General features: G+C 46.4%; 1 protein-coding gene across 1 annotated transcript in view; it reads left to right on the plus strand.

Annotated features, from left to right (window-relative positions):
- The window catches only part of mbtps2 (membrane-bound transcription factor peptidase, site 2), a 56,999-nt gene that overhangs the window by 19,716 nt on the left and 18,595 nt on the right, over positions 1 to 18,688 (plus strand). The window contains exons 5-10 of the mRNA XM_046355384.1: positions 3,228 to 3,355; positions 3,618 to 3,736; positions 4,085 to 4,265; positions 5,390 to 5,481; positions 17,021 to 17,243; positions 17,562 to 17,637. Coding sequence (XP_046211340.1) covers positions 3,228 to 3,355; positions 3,618 to 3,736; positions 4,085 to 4,265; positions 5,390 to 5,481; positions 17,021 to 17,243; positions 17,562 to 17,637 — 819 coding nt within the window. The remainder of the gene's footprint in view (positions 1 to 3,227; positions 3,356 to 3,617; positions 3,737 to 4,084; positions 4,266 to 5,389; positions 5,482 to 17,020; positions 17,244 to 17,561; positions 17,638 to 18,688) is intronic.

Genomic DNA, 18,688 nt, shown 5'->3' on the forward strand with positions numbered 1-18,688 from the left:
CTGAACTGAGTGAGTCACTAACTGGACCATGCTGTAACTGAACTGAGTGAGTCACTAACTGGACCATGCTGTAACTGAACTGAGTGAGTCACTAACTGGACCATGCTGTAACTGAACTGAGTGAGTCACTAACTGGACCATGCTGTAACTGAACTGAGTGAGTCACTAACTGGACCATGCTGTAACTGAACTGAGTGAGTCACTAACTGGACCATGCTGTAACTGAACTGAGTGAGTCACTAACTGGACCATGCTGTAACTGAACTGAGTGAGTCACTAACTGGACCATGCTGTAACTGAACTGAGTGAGTCACTAACTGGACCATGCTGTAACTGAACTGAGTGAGTCACTAACTGGACCATGCTGTAACTGAACTGAGTGAGTCACTAACTGGACCATGCTGTAACTGAACTGAGTGAGTCACTAACTGGACCATGCTGTAACTGAACTGAGTGAGTCACTAACTGGACCATGCTGTAACTGAACTGAGTGAGTCACTAACTGGACCATGCTGTAACTGAACTGAGTGAGTCACTAACTGGACCATGCTGTAACTGAACTGAGTGAGTCACTAACTGGACCATGCTGTAACTGAACTGAGTGAGTCACTAACTGGACCATGCTGTAACTGAACTGAGTGAGTCACTAACTCTGACCATGCTGTAACTGAACTGAGTGAGTCACTAACTCTGACCATGCTGTAACTGAACTGAGTGAGTCACTAACTCTGACCATGCTGTAACTGAACTGAGTGAGTCACTAACTCTGACCATGCTGTAACTGAACTGAGTGAGTCACTAACTCTGACCATGCTGTAACTGAACTGAGTGAGTCACTAACTCTGACCATGCTGTAACTGAACTGAGTCACTAACTGGACCATGCTGTGACTGAACTGAGTGAGTCACTAACTGGACCATGCTGTGACTGAACTGAGTCACTAACTCTGACCATGCTGTGACTGAACTGAGTCACTAACTCTGACCATGCTGTGACTGAACTGAGTCACTAACTGGACCATGCTGTAACTGAACTGAGTCACTAACTGGACCATGCTGTAACTGAACTGAGTCACTAACTGGACCATGCTGTAACTGAACTGAGTCACTAACTCTGACCATGCTGTAACTGAACTGAGTGAGTCACTAACTGGACCATGCTGTGACTGAACTGAGTGAGTCACTAACTGGACCATGCTGTAACTGAACTGAGTGAGTCACTAACTCTGACCATGCTGTAACTGAACTGAGTGAGTCACTAACTCTGACCATGCTGTAACTGAACTGAGTCACTAACTGGACCATGCTGTGACTGAACTGAGTGAGTCACTAACTGGACCATGCTGTGACTGAACTGAGTCACTAACTCTGACCATGCTGTGACTGAACTGAGTCACTAACTCTGACCATGCTGTGACTGAACTGAGTCACTAACTGGACCATGCTGTAACTGAACTGAGTCACTAACTGGACCATGCTGTAACTGAACTGAGTCACTAACTGGACCATGCTGTAACTGAACTGAGTCACTAACTCTGACCATGCTGTAACTGAACTGAGTGAGTCACTAACTGGACCATGCTGTGACTGAACTGAGTGAGTCACTAACTGGACCATGCTGTGACTGAACTGAGTGAGTCACTAACTGGACCATGCTGTGACTGAACTGAGTGAGTCACTAACTGGACCATGCTGTGACTGAACTGAGTGAGTCACTAACTGGACCATGCTGTAACTGAACTGAGTGAGTCACTAACTGGACCATGCTGTAACTGAACTGAGTGAGTCACTAACTGGACCATGCTGTAACTGAACTGAGTGAGTCACTAACTGGACCATGCTGTAACTGAACTGAGTGAGTCACTAACTGGACCATGCTGTAACTGAACTGAGTGAGTCACTAACTGGACCATGCTGTAACTGAACTGAGTGAGTCACTAACTGGACCATGCTGTGACTGAACTGAGTGAGTCACTAACTGGACCATGCTGTGACTGAACTGAGTGAGTCACTAACTGGACCATGCTGTGACTGAACTGAGTGAGTCACTAACTGGACCATGCTGTAACTGAACTGAGTGAGTCACTAACTGGACCATGCTGTAACTGAACTGAGTGAGTCACTAACTGGACCATGCTGTAACTGAACTGAGTGAGTCACTAACTGGACCATGCTGTAACTGAACTGAGTGAGTCACTAACTGGACCATGCTGTAACTGAACTGAGTGAGTCACTAACTGGACCATGCTGTAACTGAACTGAGTGAGTCACTAACTGGACCATGCTGTAACTGAACTGAGTGAGTCACTAACTGGACCATGCTGTAACTGAACTGAGTGAGTCACTAACTGGACCATGCTGTAACTGAACTGAGTGAGTCACTAACTGGACCATGCTGTAACTGAACTGAGTGACTAACTCTGACCATGCTGTAACTGAACTGAGTGAGTCACTAACTGGACCATGCTGTAACTGAACTGAGTGAGTCACTAACTGGACCATGCTGTAACTGAACTGAGTCACTAACTGGACCATGCTGTAACTGAACTGAGTGAGTCACTAACTGGACCATGCTGTAACTGAACTGAGTCACTAACTGGACCATGCTGTAACTGAACTGAGTCACTAACTGGACCATGCTGTAACTGAACTGAGTGAGTCACTAACTGGACCATGCTGTAACTGAACTGAGTGAGTCACTAACTGGACCATGCTGTAACTGAACTGAGTGAGTCACTAACTGGACCATGCTGTAACTGAACTGAGATAAAAACAAATATGCACCAGACTACAAGGATTAAGTTAATTTGATATTAAAGTCCATTTTATACCCCATCACTTCACATAGCAAATAAAATAATTCAAATGTTTAAGAATATATATTTTTTGCGATTTAACTTTCACCTGCTCCAACCAGCGATTCACTTCCTCATCGTCGTTGTGTAGTACGGGAGCTCTGAGAATTTTTTTTTTATTTCTTCAAAAAACACATCAAATACCTCCTTTTAGAAATGGAAACGTTCTCAGTATTGTGATGCAAGTTTTTAGATGTTGTACACATGAAAAAATGGAACCTTTAAAATTGTGTGTGTGTGTGTGTGTGTGTGTGTGTGTGTGTGTGTGTGTGTGTGTGTGTGTGTGTGTGTGTGTGTGTGTGTGTGTGTGTGTGTGTGTGTGTGTGTGTGTGTGTGTGTGTGTGTGTGTGTGTGTGTGTGTGTGTGTGTGTAGGGAGCAGGTACGTGTGAATGGTTTCGGTGTGTTTGTGTTCGTGGTGTATCCCGGAGCTTTCGTAGATCTCTTCACCACACACCTCAACCTCATCTCACCTGCCCAACAGCTACGCATCTTCTGTGCAGGTAAGATTCTCACACATTGACACACATCTCAACTAAGAGAGCGTGTGTACTATTGGGTCCTCTAACCAGAACATCGTCCGTTGTTTTCTGTTCATGTTGAATCAAATCTGTTCAACCACTTGGCAGGTGATCACTAAGATACCACTCTCTAACGGTGAACACGTTTTAACTAACCATCTTCAAAACTCGCCTCTGTCTGTCTGTCTCTCTCTCTCTGTCTCTGTGTCTCGGTCTCTGTCTCTCTCTCTGTCTCTCTCTCTAGGGGTGTGGCATAACTTTGTGCTGTGTGTAGCAGCATTGTGTTTCCTCTTCCTGTTGCCTGTCTTCCTGTTTCCTGTTTACTACACTGGGGCTGGAGCCCTCGTCACTGAGGTGGTGCAGGTTAGTGTGGGACAGTAGTGTGAAGAGCTGAATTGATACGATAATGATGAATAGAACGCTAAGTTTCTAACATGAATGTGCATCACCGTTTTTATTTTCCTTTGAACTACTACGACTGAAGCCATCATTTGTCCAATTAACAATCCCCCAGATTAACAAACGTATTTCATTTCAAACTTGACATTTCCCTAGTATAGGCTACTTATAATGAACGATATCAGCTAAATTCCCGTGTCGATCATTTGTTTATTGTCCCAGCTCTAGTGTGTTTGTGTGAACACACTGGTTTATCCCTCTTGTAAGGTAACGATCTAGTGTTTGTTAACTCTATCTGTGTGTGTGTGTCAGGGCTCTCCTGCAGATGGTCCTAGAGGTCTGTCAATAGGTGACATGGTGACCGGGCTGGAGGATTGTGATGTCAGAACAGTAGAGGACTGGAACTCCTGTCTCACAATCCACACTCACACACCTCAGACTGGATACTGCATCCCAACACACACCCTGCAACCCAGCTGGGCCCATGGTCGAGGTACACACACACCAATGTTACTAATGCTTCACTCTCTCCTCTCGCTCTCTCACTCTCCTCTTCCTCTCTTTGTCTCTGTCCCCTCCCTCTCTCCCTGTAGTTTACAGGAGGTTGGATACTTCCATAGAATGCTGCAGTAACAACAGTCTGATCTCTCCCTGTAGTTTACAGGAGGTTGGATACTTCTATAGAATGCTGCAGTAACAACAGTCTGATCTCTCCCTGTAGTTTACAGGAGGTTGGATACTTCTATAGAATGCTGCAGTAACAACAGTCTGATCTCTCCCTGTAGTTTACAGGAGGTTGGATACTTCTATAGAATGCTGCAGTAACAACAGTCTGATCTCTCCCTGTAGTTTACAGGAGGTTGGATACTTCTATAGAATGCTGCAGTAACAACAGTCTGATCTCTCCCTGTAGTTTACAGGAGGTTGGATACTTCTATAGAATGCTGCAGTAACAACAGTCTGATCTCTCCCTGTAGTTTACAGGAGGTTGGATACTTCTATAGAATGCTGCGGTAACAACAGTCTGATCTCTCCCTGTAGTCTACAGGAGGTTGGATACTTCTATAGAATGCTGCAGTAACAACAGTCTGATCTCTCCCTGTAGTTTACAGGAGGTTGGATACTTCTATAGAATGCTGCAGTAACAACAGTCTGATCTCTCCCTGTAGTTTACAGGAGGTTGGATACTTCTATAGAATGCTGCAGTAACAACAGTCTGATCTCTCCCTGTAGTTTACAGGAGGTTGGATACTTCTATAGAATGTTGCAGTAACAACAGTCTGATCTCTCCCTGTAGTTTACAGGAGGTTGGATACTTCTATAGAATGCTGCAGTAACAACAGTCTGATCTCTCCCTGTAGTTTACAGGAGGTTGGATACTTCTATAGAATGCTGCAGTAACAACAGTCTGATCTCTCCCTGTAGTTTACAGGAGGTTGGATACTTCTATAGAATGCTGCAGTAACAACAGTCTGATCTCTCCCTGTAGTTTACAGGAGGTTGGATACTTCTATAGAATGTTGCAGTAACAACAGTCTGATCTCTCCCTGTAGTTTACAGGAGGTTGGATACTTCTATAAAATGCTGCAGTAACAACAGTCTGATCTCTCCCTGTAGTTTACAGGAGGTTGGATACTTCCATAGAATGCTGCAGTAACAACAGTCTGACTGATCTTTGCTTCTCCTACACCAAACTACAGGAGATGGAGGTGAGACACACAAACAGACACACACATAGGGCTGACCCCATTTAGTTGACTGGTCGATTGTTTGGTTGATAGCCTGTTTGTCGAGCGGTCGCAAATATATGTGACACCAGTTTGAACCGTTCCCCTCTCAGTAGACAAATCCTTTGAGGACACTGCAGGTATGGTATAGTCCAATAGGAACGGGATTAAGACTCAGAAGGCGGGGCTCCAGAATGCACGTTCTCCCGCCAATTCGTGCTCATTCATTATTTCATAACTTCATTGTGTGAATTGTTTACCTTTTGATTGGTAGTCTATCAATTCTCCATTACATACACTGAGTGTACAAAACATTGTGAAACCCTGCTTTTTCCACGACAGACTGACCAGGTGAAAGCTATGATCCCTTATTGATGTCACTTGTTAAATCCACTTCAATCAGTGGAGATGAAGGGGAGGAGGCAGGTTAAATAATGATTTTTAAGCTTAGAGATAATTGAGACATGGATTGTGTATGTGTGTCATTCAGAGGATGAATGGGCAAGACAAAATATTGAAGTGCCTTTGAACTGGGTTTGGTAGTAGGTGCCAGGAGCACCGGTTTGTGTCAAGAACTGCAATGCAGCTGGGTTTTTCATGCTCAACAGTTTCCTGTGTGTATCAAGAATGGTCCACCAACCAAAGGACATCCAGTCAACGTGACACAACTGTGGGAAGCATTGGAGTCAACCTCTATGTGTACCACACAGAGGTAGACCTCGGCTACCTGGCCTGATTACACACAGAGGTAGACCTCGGCTACCTGGCCTGATTACACACAGAGGTAGACCTCGGCTACCTGGCCTGATTACACACAGAGGTAGACCTCGGCTACCTGGCCTGATTACACACAGAGGTAGACCTCGGCTACCTGGCCTGATTACACACAGAGGTAGACCTCGGCTACCTGGCCTGATTACACACAGAGGTAGACCTCGGCTACCTGGCCTGATTACACACAGAGGTAGACCTCGGCTACCTGGCCTGATTACACACAGAGGTAGACCTCGGCTACCTGGCATGCACCAAAATGTATAAATATGTCCATCAGGGGGTGTCTGTAGGGGTTAAAGTCCCGTCCCTGCAACGGTTTTCTGTCATTAGGATTCTGGAGAGGTCGTGTTTGTAGATCCGCAATGAAATCCAAATCCATTCCTTGCTGCTAAAGTTGCCGTTGTGCCCTATGGCAGAATATAATAATATAATTCCCTTCTCCCGGCTGTTACAGGTTTTGGTTTTTCCATTGTATGTTTTGAGGTTTGACCTTTAGCACACCGATTGGTGTCACCTCATTAGTCAGTAAATGTGCTGGCTTGTCCATCTCTTTAGTCAGTAGGTGTTACACCTGTACTGGCTTGTCCGTCTCTTTAGTCAGTAGGTGTTACACCTGTGCTACCACAGGTTTCTATTGGCTGGCCCAGTGCTCCAGTTTCCTTGAGAGAGGTGGAGGGTCAACATCTTTAGTTGGCTCCTATTTGATTTCTAGAAAAACAATCCTATATCTGATCCTGTTTTTTTTTGTTTTGCTCCACCTTTTTGGTTTGCTTCCTGTCTTTAAGTTGGTATGGGTTATTCTTTTGTTTGTCTCTTAGTGGGCAAATTTAGTGGGCTCATGGTGGGTGTCTTAAGTTCCAGTTGTTGCTACTAGTCAACTGTATGAGTGTCTTTCAGAACCCCTCCTAGAACCCCACCTAGAACCCCACCTAGAACCCCTCCTAGAACCCCTCCTAGAACCCCACTTGTTTAGTTATGATTTGTCAGTGACTCTTTATTATTTCTCCCTTCTGTTTGAGTGACATTATTTGTTTTTCTAGTTGGGGAACGTAACAAAATGGGGGCTCATCTGGGAATTGTTTCCCATTTAATATCTCTAATCACCTACTCTGAACTCTGCTGTGCTCAGATATTCGAGTGTTCAAAATACACTTTTGTGGTCGAATTTATCACTGACATCCACCTTGAGGGGTTACAAGACGGGTAGAATCATCGTGCATAAACACTTAGAAAAAAACAAAAAAAAACATGGACTTTAAGTTGGAAGCATTTGTGAAAAACTACATGGGAGATGCTTGATAAATGTATGAAGGTGAATCTGCTCGTCATTGCAAAGCATTATGATATCAAAGTTGCAGGTGCTGACTAGAAAGCAGTAGTCAAGGAGTTAGTCTTTACTGCTTTGGTGGAGGAGGACATCCTTCCATAGAGGGGGGATGATGGAAAGGGTCCTACGGGTGGTAGAGTATACCCCATAGAGGGAGGATGATGGAAAGGGTCCTACGGGTGGTAGAGTATACCCCATAGAGGGAGGATGATGGAAAGGGTCCTATGGGTGGTAGAGTATACCCCATAGAGGGGGGATGATGGAAAGGGTCCTATGGGTGGTAGAGTATACCCCATAGAGGGAGGATGATGGAAAGGGTCCTATGGGTGGTAGAGTATACCCCATAGAGGGAGGATGATGGAAAGGGTCCTATGGGTGGTAGAGTATACCCCATAGAGGGAGGATGATGGAAAGGGTCCTATGGGTGGTAGAGTATACCCCATAGAGGGAGGATGATGGAAAGGGTCCTACGGGTGGTAGAGTATACCCCATAGAGAGAGGATGATGGAAAGGGTCCTATGGGTGGTAGAGTATACCCCATAGAGGGGGGATGATGGAAAGGGTCTTATGGGTGGTAGAGTATACCCCATAGAGGGAGGATGATGGAAAGGGTCCTATGGGTGGTAGAGTATACCCCATAGAGGGAGGATGATGGAAAGGGTCCTATGGGTGGTAGAGTATACCCCATAGAGGGAGGATGATGGAAAGGGTCCTACGGGTGGTAGAGTATACCCCATAGAGGGAGGATGATGGAAAGGGTCCTATGGGTGGTAGAGTATACCCCATAGAGGGGGGATGATGGAAAGGGTCCTATGGGTGGTAGAGTATACCCCATAGAGGGAGGATGATGGAAAGGGTCCTATGGGTGGTAGAGTATACCCCATAGAGGGAGGATGATGGAAAGGGTCCTATGGGTGGTAGAGTATACCCCATAGAGAGAGGATGATGGAAAGGGTCCTATGGGTGGTAGAGTATACCTCATAGATGTGCAACTGAGAGAGATAGAACTAAAGGCAAAATGGAAACAACAGAAACTAGGACTGGAGCACAAGGAAACGTGCAGCCACACTAGAACAAGAAGAACGTTCACATGCCTTTTGATTTAAAGAGATGGATCTGGAAGCACTCTGAATCCAGTCAGGCCATCCTGCACCCTCAACAGAGTTTGATCTTGATCAGAACAGCTGGCTTGTACCGCCTTTCATGGAGAAGGAGGTGGATGTATATTTTACTGTTTGAGCGGATTGCCACGTCCTCCAAAGTGTTCTTGTGGGAAAAGTTCAGAAAGTGGAATCTGCTTTAGCTCTTGACCAGATTTCAGATTGTGACACTGTTAAACTTGCTATCCTTTGGGTTTACGAGTCAGAGTTTTACAGACAATTGTTCCGTAAATTATGAAAGACAATCACAAAGCCACGTTGAGTTCGCAAGAGAATTAGCATGTCTTTTTGATCAGTGTTTGGTTTTTCTGAAGAGGTCAAAGACCTTGAGGATTTGAAGACACTCATACTTCTCAAGCAGTTAAAAAAATTGCGAGAGCTCAGTTCTTCCAGGTGAGTTTGTGTTGACACACAAAACTACTTTCACATAACAAGGCACCCAGTAGTTATCCCTATGCAAAAAGCAATCAAGATAAGTCACCTCCTACTGCAAGGTATCAGTCATTTTCTAACAGTGAAGGTGGGGTCTCCTTCATTTTCGGAAACGATTTGGCTGGAGGGAAGTTCGTGTCAAATCTTGTTGTTTGTAAGAAACCCAGAGTAGAGGAACTTGATGGTTTATCAGAACCATAGCGTGTAGAGGTCGACTGTTTATGAATTTTCAACGCCGAAACCAATTATTGAAGGACCAAAAAGGCCGATATGGATTAATCGGCTAATTTTATTAATTAATTGTAAAATATATATATATATATAAATAGAAAAAAATTGTCTGGATATTTATTATTTAAATATTTATTTATTTGTAGTGACAATTACAACAATACTGAATGAACAATGCACAGTTTTATTTGAACTTAATATAATATATAAATAATATCAATTTAGTCTGAAATAAATAATGAAACATGCTCAATTTGGTTTAAATAATGCAAAAACAGTGTTGGAGAAGAAAGTAAAAGTGCAATATGTGCCATGTAAAAAAAGTTAACGTTTAAGTTCCGTGCTCAGAACATATGAAAGCTGGTGGTTCAATATCCCCAGTTCTTCAACATTCCCATCAAAGAAATATTAGGTTGTAGTTATTCTAGGAATTATGAAGCGTCAACTATTTCTCTCTATACCATTTGCATTTCATATATCTTTGACTATTGGATGTTCTAATAGGCACTTTAGTATTGCCAGCCTAGTCTCAGGAGTTGATAGGCTTGTCATAAGTCATAAACAGCCCTGTACAGCAAACATTCCTAAGAGCTGCTGGCAAATGCAGTAAAGTTTGAATGAACGCGTACGAGCCTGCTGCTGCCTACCACTGCTCAGTCAGACTGCTCTATCAAATATCAAATCATAGACTTAATTATAATAAACACACAGAAATACGAGCCTTAGTTTCCGGATTCGACCATATTAATGACCTATCGTTTCAAAAACAAAACGTTTATTCTTTAAGTGAAATACGGAACCGTTCCGTATTTTATCTAACGGGTGGCATCCATCAGTCTAAATATTGCTGTTACATTGCACAACCTTCAATGTTATGTCATAATTATGTACAATTCTGGCAAATTAGTTCGTAAAGAGCCAGTTGGCCCAAACTGCTGCATATACCCTGACTGCGTGCAATGAACGCAAGAGAAGTGACACAATTTCCCTAGTTAATATTGCCTGCTAACATGAATTTCTTTTAACTAACTATGCAGGTTTAAAAAATATATGCTTCTTCTGATTTTAAGAAAGGCATTGGATGTTTATGGTTAGGTACATTCGTGCAACGATTGTGCTTTTTTCACGGACGCTCCTTTGTTAAATCATCCCCCGTTTGGCGAAGTTGAAGTAGGCTGTGATTCGATGATGAATTAACAGGCACCGCATTGATTATATGCAACGCAGGACAAGCTAGTTAACCTAGTAATTTCATTAACTATGTGTAGTTAACTAGTGAATATGTATTGTTTTTTTATAAGATAAGTTTAATGCTAGATAGCAACTTACCTTGGCTCCTTGCTGCACTCTCGTATCAGGTGGTCAGCCTGCCACGCAGCTTGGCTCCTTGCTGCACTCGCGTATCAGGTGGTCAGCCTGCCACGCAGCTTGGCTCCTTGCTGCACTCGCGTATCAGGTGGTCAGCCTGCCACGCAGCTTGGCTCCTTGCTGCACTCGCGTATCAGGTGGTCAGCCTGCCACGCAGCTTGGCTCCTTGCTGCACTCGCGTATCAGGTAGTCAGCCTGCCACGCAGCTTGGCTCCTTGCTGCACTCGCGTATCAGGTAGTCAGCCTGCCACGCAGCTTGGCTCCTTGCTGCACTCGCGTATCAGGTAGTCAGCCTGCCACGCAGCTTGGCTCCTTGCTGCACTCGCGTATCAGGTAGTCAGCCTGCCACGCAGCTTGGCTCCTTGCTGCACACGCGTATCAGGCGTAGCAGGTGGTCAGCCTGCCACGCAGCTTGGCTCCTTGCTGCACTCGCGTATCAGGCGTATCAGATGGTCAGCCTGCCACGCAGCTTGGCTCCTTGCTGCACACGCGTATCAGGCGTAGCAGGTGGTCAGCCTGCCACGCAGCTTGGCTCCTTGCTGCACTCGCGTATCAGGCGTAGCAGGTGGTCAGCCTGCCACGCAGCTTGGCTTCTTGCTGCACTCGCGTATCAGGCGTAGCAGGTGGTCAGCCTGCCACGCAGCTTGGCTCCTTGCTGCACTCGCGTATCAGGCGTAGCAGGTGGTCAGCCTGCCACGCAGCTTGGCTCCTTGCTGCACTCGCGTATCAGGCGTAGCAGGTGGTCAGCCTGCCACGCAGCTTGGCTCCTTGCTGCACTCGCGTATCAGGCGTAGCAGGTGGTCAGCCTGCCACGCAGCTTGGCTCCTTGCTGCACTCGCGTATCAGGCGTAGCAGGTGGTCAGCCTGCCACGCAGCTTGGCTCCTTGCTGCACTCGCGTATCAGGCGTAGCAGGTGGTCAGCCTGCCACGCAGCTTGGCTCCTTGCTGCACTCGCGTATCAGGCGTAGCAGGTGGTCAGCCTGCCACGCAGCTTGGCTCCTTGCTGCACTCGCGTATCAGGCGTAGCAGGTGGTCAGCCTGCCACGCAGCTTGGCTCCTTGCTGCACTCGCGTATCAGGCGTAGCAGGTGGTCAGCCTGCCACGCAGCTTGGCTCCTTGCTGCACTCGCGTATCAGGCGTAGCAGGTGGTCAGCCTGCCACGCAGCTTGGCTCCTTGCTGCACTCGCGTATCAGGCGTAGCAGGTGGTCAGCCTGCCACGCAGCTTGGCTCCTTGCTGCACTCGCGTATCAGGCGTAGCAGGTGGTCAGCCTGCCACGCAGCTTGGCTCCTTGCTGCACTCGCGTATCAGGCGTAGCAGGTGGTCAGCCTGCCACGCAGCTTGGCTCCTTGCTGCACTCGCGTATCAGGCGTAGCAGGTGGTCAGCCTGCCACGCAGCTTGGCTCCTTGCTGCACTCGCGTATCAGGCGTAGCAGGTGGTCAGCCTGCCACGCAGCTTGGCTCCTTGCTGCACTCGCGTATCAGGCGTAGCAGGTGGTCAGCCTGCCACGCAGCTTGGCTCCTTGCTGCACTCGCGTATCAGGCGTAGCAGGTGGTCAGCCTGCCACGCAGCTTGGCTCCTTGCTGCACTCGCGTATCAGGCGTAGCAGGTGGTCAGCCTGCCACGCAGCTTGGCTCCTTGCTGCACTCGCGTATCAGGCGTAGCAGGTGGTCAGCCTGCCACGCAGCTTGGCTCCTTGCTGCACTCGCGTATCAGGCGTAGCAGGTGGTCAGCCTGCCACGCAGCTTGGCTCCTTGCTGCACTCGCGTATCAGGCGTAGCAGGTGGTCAGCCTGCCACGCAGCTTGGCTCCTTGCTGCACTCGCGTATCAGGCGTAGCAGGTGGTCAGCCTGCCACGCAGCTTGGCTCCTTGCTGCACTCGCGTATCAGGCGTAGCAGGTGGTCAGCCTGCCACGCAGCTTGGCTCCTTGCTGCACTCGCGTATCAGGCGTAGCAGGTGGTCAGCCTGCCACGCAGCTTGGCTCCTTGCTGCACTCGCGTATCAGGCGTAGCAGGTGGTCAGCCTGCCACGCAGCTTGGCTCCTTGCTGCACTCGCGTATCAGGCGTAGCAGGTGGTCAGCCTGCCACGCAGCTTGGCTCCTTGCTGCACTCGCGTATCAGGCGTAGCAGGTGGTCAGCCTGCCACGCAGCTTGGCTCCTTGCTGCACTCGCGTATCAGGCGTAGCAGGTGGTCAGCCTGCCACGCAGCTTGGCTCCTTGCTGCACTCGCGTATCAGGCGTAGCAGGTGGTCAGCCTGCCACGCAGCTTGGCTCCTTGCTGCACTCGCGTATCAGGCGTAGCAGGTGGTCAGCCTGCCACGCAGCTTGGCTCCTTGCTGCACTCGCGTATCAGGCGTAGCAGGTGGTCAGCCTGCAGTTTCCTTCTGGAATGTAATATAATCATCCATAAACGGTGTCGAAAAATGCTGATTACCGGTTGTTATGAAAACTTGAAATTGTCCCTTATTAATCGGTCGACTTCCCAGCATGTGCCGTTACACGCACTATGTCTAAGAAAGTCACCAGAAGCAAGTCAAGTGTTGAGGATGTCAGCGATCCCACCATGGTCGATCTGTCTGAGACGTTTATGGGTGATCCTGATTTCAGTAAACCTCCTGAGTTGACTTCTCCTTTGCAAACCCCAAAGGTGAGCGAGTTTGTAGATCCGCTGAAGAGAGGCTCCCTACAGCTGACACTTCAATGTCTAGTAAATATGTTTCCCTCTCCCCTTTTTCTGCTAAGATATGGCCAGAGAAGGAGTTTGATGAAGTTCATGGGAGGATTCTTTGACAGATGGTGTTCTAATGAGGAAATGGCGTTCTAGCGACACTTCTGGGCAGGACTATTGTCCCAGTGTATCTCAAATTGTCATTCCAATTGCACTTCAACAAGAGATATAGGTTGGCTCATGATGGTAGTATGGCAGGCCATCTTGGGCTCAACAAGATGTATGACCATATCTTGCTTAACTTCTTCTGGTCTGATCTGAAACAGGATGTTGTGACTAACCGAACTGGGCTGTACTGGTTGCACCTTTGCAGCCTATTCCTGCTTTTGACTAACATTTCAGCAGGGTTCTGGTGAACTGTGTTCGTCCTTTGCCCAGAGCAAAGAGTAGTAATCAATTTGCTCTTGACAATCGTGTGCATTTAAGCTAACCCAAACCCTTTTCCTAACCTTAACTTCCTGCCTGTCACTAGGAGCGTGTATTAATCCTGCTGTAAATTTGTTTACATCCCTGTTACTGAGCATTTCTCCTTTGCCAAGATAATCCATCCACCTGACAGGTGTGGCATATCAAGAAGCTGATTAAACAGCATGATCATTACACAGTTGAGGGATAGGTTGTTGTTCTGGCACCACTCGGCCAAGTCTCTGACTTCCTCCTTATAGGCTGTCTCGTCATTGTCAGTGATCAGACCTACCACTGTTGTGCTACACGATGGTGTTGGAGTCGTGCCTGGCCATGCAGTCGTGGATGAACGGGGAGTACAGGAGGGGACTGAGCAAGCACCCCTGAGGGGCTCCAGTGTTGAGGATCAGCGTTTCCTGCCCTCACCACATGGGGGGGGGCGGCCTGTCAGGATGTCCAGGATCCAGTTGCAGAGGGAGGTGTTTAGTCTCAGGGTCCTTAACTTAGTGATGAGCTTTGAGGGCACTATGGTGTTGAACGCTGAGCTGTAGTCAATGAACAGCATTCTCATGTAGGTGTTCCTTTTGTCCAGGTGGGAAAGGGCAGTGTGGAGTGAGATAGAGATTGCATCATCTGTGGATCTGTTGGGGCGGTATGTGAATTGGAGTGGGTCTAGAGTTTCTGGGATAATGGTGTTCGTGTGAGCCATGACCAGCCTTTCAAAGCACTTCATGGCTATGGGTCTGTAGGCATCTAGTCAGGTTACCTTAGTGCTCTTGGGCACAGGGACTATGGTGGTCTGCTTGAAACATGTTGGTATTACAGACTCAATCGGGGACATGTTGAAAATGTCAGTGAAGACACCTGCCAGTTGGTCAGCACATGTCCGGAGCATCCATCCTGGTAATCTGTCTGGCCCGCGGCCTCATGTCGGCTACAGAGAGCGTGATCACCCAGTCGTCCAGAACAGCTGATGCTCTCATGCATGCCTCGGTGTTGCTTGCCTCGAAGTGAGCATAGAAGTGATTTAGCTCGTCTGGTAGGCTCGTGTCACTGGGCAGCTTGTGGCTGTGCTTCCCTTTTGTAGTCTGTAATAGTTTGCAGGTCCTGCCACATCTGACGAGCGTCGGAGCCGATGCAGTACGATTCAATCTTAGTCCTGTATTGGCGCTTTGCCTGTTTGATGGTTCGTCTGAGGGTGTAGCGGGATTTCTTAAAAGCGTCTGGGTTAGAGTCCTGTTCCTTGAAGGCAGCAGCTCTGCCCTTTAGCTCAGTGCGGATGTTGCCTGTAATCCATGGCTTCTGGTTGGGGTATGTACGTACAGTCACTTTGGGGACGATGTCATCGATGCACTTATTGGTGAAGCCAGTGACTGAGGTGGTGTTCTCCTCAATGCCATCGGAAGAATCCCGGAACATATTCCAGTCTGTGCTAGAAAAACAGTCCTGTATCTTATGACCAGGGGACAGAAGCTGTTTAGGAGTCTGTTTGTGAGAGCCTTGATGTACCGGTACCGCCTGCTGGATGGGATCATGGATAACAATCCATGTCTCGGGTGTCCAGTAGTGTAAATGCTTCAGCCCATGTATTTATAGGCACTATGCTGCTTCAGTTGGACTACAGGTGATTTAAAATCCATGTCTCGGGTGTCCAGTAGTGTAAATGCTTCAGCCCATGTATTTATAGGCACTATGCTGCTTCAGTTGGACTACAGGTGATTTAAAAGAAATAAAAGTAATAATTGAACCTTTATTTAGCTAGACTGTAGGTGATAATATAGACCATGCATAGGGTTAGCTAGACTATAGGTGATAATATAGACCATGCATAGGGTTAGCTAGACTATAGGTGATAATATAGACCATGCATAGGGTTAGCTAGACTATAGGTGATAATATAGACCATGCATATGGTTAGCTAGACTATAGGTGATAATATAGACCATGCATATGGTTAGCTAGACTATAGGTGATAATATAGACCATGCATAGGGTTAGCTAGACTGTAGGTGATAATATAGACCATGCATAGGGTTAGCTAGACTATAGGTGATAATATAGACCATGCATAGGGTTAGCTAGACTATAGGTGATAATATAGACCATGCATAGGGTTAGCTAGACTATAGGTGATAATATAGACCATGCATAGGGTTAGCTAGACTATAGGTGATAATACAGACCATGCATAGGGTTAGCTAGACTATAGGTGATAATATAGACCATGCATAGGGTTAGCTAGACTATAGGTGATAATATAGACCATGCATAGGGTTCTCACTTGGTGGACTACAGCTATGACTGGAATGTACCCTCCCTTAGCAGGTTTGCAGAATTTAGTCTTCATTTTATACTTTTATTTATCCCTGTTTTTCCAGGTAAGTTGACTGAGAAGTTGACATTCTCATTTACAACGATGACCTGGGGAATAGTTACAGGGGAGAGGAGGGGGATGAATGAGCCAATTGGAAGGTTAGGAAAAAGGTTAGCTCAAATTATACATTTTAGCTTTTACATTTATCATTTTCATTTAGATTCAGTTTAGCTTAACCACGACAGTGATTTGACGAAGATGTTATTATAGTTGAAATAATACTGTTCCATGGAAATCATAACTGGCACGCAGGTCGCTAGAAATGATAAGATACAGTTGCTGATGGAAGAGCTTGCTGACCCATGGTGTAGGCTATTACTAGTAACTTAACGAGCGTAAAGGTAGGACGATGATCCAGATTTTTATTTTCTGCTTATCTTCATCTCAGGCTCCATGTCTTAATTATTTAATCGCACAGTGCTTAAAGCATCAGACCAGCTCAGTGCATAGTTAATTTAATCACACAGTGCTTAAAGCATCAGACCAGCTCAGTGCATAGAGTTAATTTAATCACACAGTGCTTAAAGCATCAGACCAGCTCGGTGCATAGAGTTAATTTAATCAAACACAGGGTGTGTCTATATATGGCAAAATACACGTTTCAAAATGTTGACCGATTGGTTGAAAGAACAAACGACTCTCGGGCGGGCCAGGGTTTGAGGGTGGGGTACAGCCCTACACACACACACAGATATTGGACTAACTGCTGGTTATGTTTCAGTATGCGTGTCTCCCGGCTCGTAAGATGCTGTCTGGAAGCCGTGTGTGTCGCAGCAACGCAGACTGCCTCACTCACACACATCTTGACACAGACCCTGACACACACTCACCCAGTGTCTGTGTCACACCTTCACTGGAGAACCAGACCAGGTTGATCCGTCTTACTCATCCACCCAATACACAGATGCTGTTTGTGGGATACCCTCCTCACCTCCAATATGCAGGTCAGTGTGTGTTAATGCCCCTCCTGTCTGACCAACTAACCCTAACACAGACACTGTCCTCTGTCTGTCCTGTTTTTGTCCCTCCTGTCTGACCAACTAACCATAACTCTGTCTGCCTGTCTGTCTTAATGCCTGTCTGTCTGTCTTAATGCCTGTCTGTCTGTCTTAATGCCTGTCTGTCTGTCTTAATGCCTGTCTGTCTGTCTTAATGCCTGTCTGTCTGTCTTAATGCCTGTCTGTCTTAATGCCTGTCTGTCTTAATGCCTGTCTGTCTTAATGCCTGTCTGTCTGTCTTAATGCCTGTCCTGTCCTCCACAGTCAGTCTGACCAACTTTGCTCCTCGCTTCGGCTTCCTGAACCTGGACCTACCTGTTGTCATGGAGACCTTCTGCAAGTATCCTTTTGTACATTCAGACTCCATATTATGGCTGTGTTGGAAATGAACAAACCTGAAGCGGCTAGGAAACTACAGCTAACTCGCTAGCAATCACAGCTACCACGCTAGCAACCGCAGCTAACTAGTTAGCAACCCAGAGCAGATCTACTTTGTGGGAGATAGGAATCAAATTAACGGCCATTGTTTACGTTACCGATGCATTGTCAATGGGCCACGCGGTGCATTCTACAACAAGGAGAGCACTCCTTCATGGAGTGAATGGGAATCAATTGGGTGCTAGCTCAAAAACCCAACATCAGCATGAATTTCGTGAACAAGAAGCACAACATTACATTTACATTTAAGTCATTTAGCAGACGCTCTTATCCAGAGCGACTTACAAATCTTTTATAGATAATTAATTAATTAACTTGTTCTCTGTAATATTGTATATTTTATTTTTGATTAACTTTTTTTATTTAATCAGGGGAACCCAATTGAGACCAGGGTCTAATTTTCAATGGTTTTCTCTGAAAAATGGTATAGCTTTGGATTCGTGACATTACGTACTTTCTCGACTCATACCCTGACTTTGAGAAGGGATAGCGTGCCGATTAGCTTAGCAACCACCTGACGCAGCATGACAACTTTAACGCAATTGGTTGACAGTCTGCTGTCAAGTCTGTTGTCTGCTGTGAAGGTGCTTCTACACCTGCATTGCTTGCTGTTTGGGGTTTTAGGCTGTGTTTCTGTACAGCACTGTGAGATATCAGCTGATGTACGAAGGGCTATATAAATACATTTGATTTTGATTTGGGTTCGGTGTTATACGTTCCATCATTCATTGGGATTCCGATCTCCTCCTTTCTTTAATATCTCTGGCCCAAGCAGATGGCAAACCACAGCTAACTAGCTGGCAAACCACAGCTAACAAGCTGGCAAACCACAGCTAACTAGCTGGCAAACCACAGCTAACTAGCTAGCTAGCAACATATAATATTGTTGGTGACTTTCAGTGTTGTGGTGCTTTCTATTTTTGCGTAACATTTAAATGTTCTGTGTGGCTCTC

Source organism: Oncorhynchus gorbuscha, linkage group LG07, assembly GCF_021184085.1.
Source record: "Oncorhynchus gorbuscha isolate QuinsamMale2020 ecotype Even-year linkage group LG07, OgorEven_v1.0, whole genome shotgun sequence".
In the NCBI taxonomy this organism is placed as follows: Eukaryota; Metazoa; Chordata; class Actinopteri; order Salmoniformes; family Salmonidae; genus Oncorhynchus; species Oncorhynchus gorbuscha.